Here is a 7,333-nt window from a genome sequence, read left to right as displayed (position 1 = left end):
CTGGGCGTGGTGGTGGGTGCCTGTAGTCCCAGCTACTCGGGAGGCTGAGGCAGGAGAATGGCGTGAACCCGGGAGGCGGAGCTTGCAGTGAGCCAAGATTGCGCCACTGCACTCCAGCCTGGGTGACAGAGCGAGACTCTGTCTCAAAAAAAAAAAAATTTGGCTTAACATTTTCTTCCTTTGAGTAGTTTAAATATGTTGCTCTACTCTCTTGTGGCATGAAGTGTTGGTGATGAAAAGTTTGAGGCCAGAATTATTTGTTTTCCTTTATAAGTGAATTGCGGATATGGGTGGGAACAGGAAAAGGGGAGTGGATGCCCAAAGCATTTTTTAAAAGCTCTGTAATTTTATCAGCATATATTTTTGCTGCCAATTTTAGCTCAAATTTTCCAGTTACATTGTATGCCTTTCAATATGTTGGTTCAAGATCCACCCTCCACTTTTCCTCCCACCCCAGGAAACATTTCTTGAATTACAGATTTTGGGCATCTGTTACTTGCATTTGCTTCTTCAGAGACTCCAATTATACATTCCCCACCTGCCCCACCCCTAGTTTTCTTCTGTCCCCTTGTTTTCTCTCAAACCCGTTTGATATTTGTTTTCTTCCTTTTGGCCCTCGGTTTCCTAGCATGTTTCTTTGCTCTGATTTTTCTTTTCTTTTTTTCTTTGAGACAGGGTCCCTCTCTGTTGCCCAGGCTGGAGTGCAGTGGCACGATCTTGGCTCACCGAAGCCTTGACCTCCTGGGCTCAAGCAGTCCTCCCATCTCAGCCTCCCAAATAGATGGGACTATAGGCATGCACCAGCACACCCAGCTATTTTTTGTAGAGACAGGGTCTTGCTGTTGCCCAAGCTGGTCTCGAACTCCTGGGCTCTAGTGATCTTCCTCCCTTGACCTCCCAAAGTACTGGGATTACAGGTGTGAGCCACCACACTCAGCCTCTGTGTTCTTTCTTTTCCTTCTTGCCCACTGTTTCTGAAATGACTTTTTTTCCCTAAAATGATGTTTTGAAGTGCTAATGGGACATGGCCTCTCTGTGGAGCCCCTTCCCAGTTGAGAGATTTGTATCCACAGGCTCCAGCTCCTTGACCCTGATATGCTTCCACGTTCCGTGTCCTTTCCCTCCCAGCAGTTGTTTCTCTTGCTGTTGTCTTCAGTGATCCTTACCCTTCTGGAAAGGAGTTTTTGTGGGGAGTTTCTGGGATCCTCAAGGGCTTCAGCCACTGCAGCCCTGCTCCCCCACCTCCCCTGCGGGTCCTCTGATTTTCCCACTGAGAACCTCTCTGCAGGTGTGCCCTCTCTCCTGGGAACACATGGGGCTGGAGGCTAGTGGGGCGTTCATTTAAGAGTCTGGAGTTGGTGGTGAGACCTCATTTCCTTGATTTGTGTTGACAATGTTGGCTGAAGGGTTTTTCCTTTGGTATCCTAGAGGCTCTGTCTGTTTGAGGGATTTTGTGCAGATTACAAGTCTATGCTACCGTCATGATTTTTGCCTGCAATGACTTAACCAAGGTGGATCTGCAAGGCTCCAGGTAGGCTGTGCCATAGATCAGCTGATGCCAGACACTTGTCCATAGTCAAGACACAGGGCCAGAAAGACCACTGGATGTATCTCTGAAAACAAAGTCCTAAAGCTAAAGACATTGTCCTTGTTCTCATCCTAGCTACTAAGCCCTCAGCTTACCTTTTTCTTATGTCTGTTATCATAAGAATTAAATAGCAGTTGTTTTTTTTTTAAGCCCTTTAACGTAACAACAATAAAATTTGACTTCATCCTTATTGGTATATAGATCCATGCCAGCCATGCAGGGAGTGGGAGGCAGCCCAAAACAGATGGCAGGAATAGACTCTGAGTGGTTGCTTGCACAGCAACGGGTCTGGGGCTAGAGTTCAGAAGTTCCCATCAGTCTAAGAAAGGAGGCCAGGCGTGGTGGCTCACACCTGTAACCCCAGGACTTTGGGAAGCCGAGGTGGGAGGATCGCTTGAGCCCAGGAGTTTGTGACCAGCCTAGGCAACACAGTGAGACCCTGTCTCTAAACAAAAAAAATAAAACAAGAAAAATCTATGAAATATATGTGTGAGAGATATCAGAACTGGGCTGGGTGCAGTAGCTGACACCTTTAATCCCAGCACTTTGGAGGCCAAGGCAGGCAGATCACTTGAGGTCAGGAGTTAGAGACCAGCCTGGCCAACATGGTGAAACCCTGTCTCTACTCAAAATACAAAAGTTAGCCGGGCGTGGTGGCAGATACCTGTAATCCCAGCAACTTGGGAAGCTGAAGCAGGAGAGTCGCTTGAACCTGGGAGGTAGAGGCTGCAGTGAGCCAAGAATGTGCCACTGCACTCCACCCCAGGCGACAGAGTGAGACTCTGTCTCAAAAAAACAAAAAAAAAAATGAGAGAGGTGGACCTCTTTGGTTACGGAGACAGGCCACAGGTATTCATGATGACTTAATAAAATGAATAATAAGGTGGGTAACTGGATCATAAACTATGCTATGAAGAGTAAACTCCACTCTAAAATATGATATTTTAAAAGAGTCAAGTCAGATTAGCACTAGAAGCCATGCCCCTAGCATTTGAAAGAGTTACCTCTATCTAATTCATTAAAAAATCCAAAGCCACTTGTGACTCTGGGGCTGCAAGCTTACCTTGATAGGCCTTTCCAGCTCTTTCCTGGTAAATCTCATCACGATGAGTCCTAGAATCGTCAGGCCATAAAAGATCCATGCGGCAAAGCTGAAATAATTAACTAACGAGTTTATGTCACCAGGGATGATATAAATCGTTGCTATGATACCCTAATAGAAAGAAGAATGGATTCGTACGTCATTAGTCATTACTACAACAAAACACTGTTCTCCTGTCACAGAAGACCGAAGAAGCAGTTTTTCTTGAGGAAAAAACACTTTAGCATGAAAGGAACTTCCTAGGCATTCCGTGATAGTTCGGGTTAAAGCTGACTTTGGCTATGATAGCTCTTCTCTATGAAGCCTGCAGAAAAGACCTGGGAAATGTCTGAATCTTTGAAGTTGCAATTTTAAGCAAGGGAGAAATAAAGTATTAGATTGGTGCAAAAGTAATTACGATTGTTTTGTTTTGTTTTTTGAGACGGAGTCTCACTCTGTCACCCAGGCTTGAGTGCAGTGGTGCAGTCTCAGCTCACCGCAACTCCCACCTCCCGGGTTCAAGAGATTCTCCTGCCTCAGCCTCCTGAGTAGCTGGGATTATAGGCAGGCACCACCACGCCCGGCTAATTCTTGTATATTTAGTGAGATGGGGTTTTGCCATGTTGACCAGGCTGTTCTCGAACTCCTGACCTCAGGTGATCCACCTACCTCAGCCTCCCAAAGTACTGGGATTATAGGCGTGAGCCACCATGCCTGGCCAGTAATCGCAGTTTTTAATGGCAAAAACCGCAATTGCTTTTGCACCAACCTAATACGTATGAATGTTATACCAGCTTCATAATTACAAATTTTCCTCAAAGAGAGTTTTCTAATGCAGGCCGGGGCCCTGGATTAGAAGCTCAGGTCTAGTCTCAGCCTGTGTTAGTTGCGTGGCCCTGGACTGGTATTTCCTGGGTGTGTTTTCAGAATGATAGAGAGTAGTGCTTCTCCTCTGGGGGAAGGGGTGTAGACCACCCCTGGGGCTAGAAATATGGATGGTTTATCATGCCCAGAACAGTTGCACAAAACAAGGACCATGCACCACAGAGAAGCTCCCATCAGAAGATGTCAAAGGGGTGGCCAGGCGCGGTGGCTCACGCCTATAATCCCAGCAGTTTGGGAGGCTGAGGTGAGCCGATCACTTGAGGCCAGGAGTTCGAGACCAGCCTGGCCAGCATAGTGAAACCCCATCTCTACCAAAAGTACAAAAACAAGCCGGGCGTGATGGCAGGCCCCTTTAATCCCAGCTACTCGGGAGGCTGAGGCAGGATAATCCTTTGCACCTGGGAGGCGGAGGATGCAGTGAGCCAAGATCGTGCCACTGCACTCCAGCCCGGGTGACAGAGCAAGACTCTGTCCAAAAAAAAAAAAAACACACACACACACACACACACAAAGGGCATTTACTGCATAAGGATCCAGTGACTTCTCAATCATTAGAGCATAATGCGAGGCTGCTGTCAGTAACCACCCGGGAAAATGTCCTACCCTCTTTCCCTGTAAGCTAGTAGGCTTTTATATAGTTTTTTACCAGCAACCCAGCACAGACAAAGGCACACAGAAGCATTGAGGGCACTCACTGTCTTTCGTGGATAAATTCAGACAAAGAAGCAGATGTTGGGTACACTGTTTGACATGTCTTGGGATTCTTTCTATATTTCATGGCAAGGAATAAGGGCATCTGGGTCATTTGGAAGCCACCGGGCTTAGCACTCCGCGGATGGAGTGTCCCCGCCTTGAAGATAGGCTGTTAGCGGGATTCGTACTCACGTGGAAGATGATAGCGGGGGCTGGAGTGAGGCGCTTGACGCTGATGTAAGAAAGCACTTTGAGCATGTGGCCCTCCCGGCCCGCCACATAAATGAGTCTGGAAAATAACGACATGGGAATCCGCTGACCAGTGGAGACAATCTGTCCAGGGCCACCGAGGACGTGTGTTCCGGGGTCTACTAAGGAGCCCTCGGAAGGCTCATGAAGGGAGCTGAGCAGGGATCTGGGCTTCAGATGAGGGTCTGTCTTTGTAAGAGGAGTGGGTTTTGGCAGAGTGAGTGAGGAGGTTAAACACACTGAGAGACTAGGTGTGGTGGCTCATGCCTCTAATCCCAACATCTTGGGAGGCCAAGGCGGGAGGCTCACTTGAGCCCAGGAGTTGGAGACCAGCCTGGCAACACAGTGAGATCCTATCTCTACAAATAACTTTAAAAATTTTTTGAATTTACTATTTCTTTGTGTTGAGAACATTCAAAATCCTCCCCTAGCTATCTGAAGCTACATATTAATATTAATGTGAGCTCTAGCCACCCTGCAGTGTGTAGAACACTAGAACCTATTCCTCCTGTCTAGCTGTAATTTTGTATCCTTCAGCAAGGCTCTCCCTATCTCCCCTTCCCCCTACCCTTTTTAGCCTCTGGTATCCTCTGGCTAACCAGAATTTCTTGAAAAAGTTACCATAATTAAAAATTTGGGCCAGGCACGGTGGCTCACTTCTGTAATCCCAGCACTTTGGGAGACTGTGGCGGGGGGATCACCTGAGGTCAGGAGTTGGAGACCAGCCTGGCCAACATGGTGAAACCCTGTCTCTACTAAAAATACAAAAAATTAGCTGGGCATGGTGGTGCACACCTGTAGTCCCAGCTACTCAGGGGGCTGAGGCAGGAGAATCACTGGAACCTGGGAGGCAGAGATTGCAGTAAGCTGAGATCGCACCATTGCAGCTAAGATCACACCACTGCACTCCAGACTCCAGCCTGGACGACAAAGTGAGACTCCACCTCAAAAAAAAAAAAAAAGGCCAGGTGTAATGACTCATGCCTTAATCCCAGCACTTTGGGAGGCTGAGGCAGGTGGATCATGAGGTTAGGAGTTCGAGACCAGCCTGGCCATCATGGTGAAACCCCGTCTCTACTAAAAATACAAAAAATTAGCCGGGCATGGTGGTGGGCACCTGTACTCCTAGCTACTCAGGAGGCTGAGGCAGTAGAATAGCTTGAACTGGGGAGCCGGAGGTTGCAGTGAGCTGAGATTGTGCCACTGTACTCCAGCCTGGGTGATACAGTGAGACTCCATCTCAAAAAAAAAAAAAAAAAAAAAGGAGAAGATATAAAAAACAGGAGCCTAGGCTGGGCATGGTGGCTCTCGCCTATAATCCCAGCATTTTGAGAGGCCGAGACAGGTGGACTGCTTGAGGTCAGGAGGTCAAGACCAGCGTAACCAACATGGGGAAACCCCGTCTTTACTAAAAATACAAAAATTAGCTGGGTGTGGTGGCGGGCACCTGTAACCCCAGCTACTCCATAGGCTGAGGCAGGAGAATTACTTGAACCTGGGAAACAGAGGTTGCAGTGAGCCGAGATCGCACCATTGCACTCCAGACTCCAGCCTGGGCAACAGAATGAGACTCTGTCTCAAACAAAAAAAACAAAACAAAAACCCCAGGAGCCCTTGAAACATAGCAGACAAAAATTGGCAAATCCAATTTGAGCGCAAGATTTGAACATTACAAGTTACAATCTTGATGATCACATAAAAATCTAGATATAATTGTGGGATACACATTGTCTTCAAGACCATAGGAAACATAAAAATATCTGAGCCACGAAGGGCATTTTCAAACTTCTAAAGAATTGAGGCCACGCACAGTGGCTCACGCCTGTAATCCCAAGACTTCAGGAGGCCGAGGCAGGTGGATCACTTGAGGTCAGGAGTTCAAGACCAGCCTGGCCAACATGGTGAAACCCTGTCTCTACTAAAAATACAAAAATTAGGTGTGGTGGCGGGCGCCTCTAATCCCAGCTACTTGGGAGGCTGAGGCAGGAGAATCGCTTGAACCCAGGAGGCGGAGGTTGCAGTGAGCCGAGATCATGCCACTGCACTCCAGCCTGGACAACAGAGCGAGACTCTCTCAAAAAGATAAATAAATAAAAAGAATTGATATCAGGCCAGCCACTGTGGCTTACGCCTGTAATCCCAGCACTTTGGGAGGTTGAAGTGAGAGGATTGCTTGAGGCCGGGAGTTTGACACCAGCCTGGGCAGCATAGTAAGACCTCACATCTACAAAAACCTTAATATTAGCCATGCATGGTGGCACGTGCCTGTGGTCCCAGCTACTTGAGAGGCTGAGGTGGGAGGATCACTTAAGCACAGGAGTCTGAGGCTGCAGTGGGCCATGATTGCGCCACCACACTCCAGCCTGGGCGACAGTGAGACCCTGTCTCCAAACAACAACAACCAACAAAAACCGCAAACCAAGACTTGATATCATAAAGGTCACATACTCTACAGTGCAATAAAATTGGAAGTCAATACAAATGCCACAAAGACCCATCTATTTACAACTACATAGCTTAACTTTGAATTGATATGAACTTGATATTAATTCCCAAAACAAGTGAAACCGGGAGGATGGGAGTTGATAAAAGGAAGGGGGATTTAGACTCAAGGTGAATACTGTCAAAGATTTTTGTCAGTCCTCCAGAAATTAATATACAAATTCCATGCAATCAGAACGCAAGCAGGACTTTTGGAACTTTTGGACAAAATCATTGTAAGTGCATAGGGAATGCTAAACAGGCAAGGAGAAGTCTGACATGGGAGCGCTAGTCCTGCCAGATTTTACATGACCAAAGCTATAAACCTTTTTTTTTTTTTTTTTTTTTTTTTTTTT

At 47.1% G+C, this 7,333-nt stretch overlaps 1 protein-coding gene across 2 annotated transcripts in view; it reads right to left on the bottom strand.

The window, feature by feature from the left end:
• SLC7A9 (solute carrier family 7 member 9) overlaps positions 1 to 7,333 on the bottom strand; it is a 52,346-nt gene that overhangs the window by 9,257 nt on the left and 35,756 nt on the right. For both annotated transcript variants that reach the window (XM_017861709.1, XM_017861710.1), the window contains 2 exons: positions 4,440 to 4,536; positions 2,652 to 2,801 (listed from right to left, as the gene is read on the bottom strand). In XM_017861709.1, the coding sequence (XP_017717198.1) occupies positions 2,652 to 2,801; positions 4,440 to 4,536 (247 nt within the window). The remainder of the gene's footprint in view (positions 1 to 2,651; positions 2,802 to 4,439; positions 4,537 to 7,333) is intronic.

The sequence above is a fragment of the Rhinopithecus bieti genome, unplaced genomic scaffold (assembly GCF_001698545.2).
Source record: "Rhinopithecus bieti isolate Rb0 unplaced genomic scaffold, ASM169854v2 scaffold_62779, whole genome shotgun sequence".
NCBI classification, from domain to species: Eukaryota; Metazoa; Chordata; class Mammalia; order Primates; family Cercopithecidae; genus Rhinopithecus; species Rhinopithecus bieti.
This window is presented reverse-complemented; position numbering and strand designations above follow the sequence as displayed.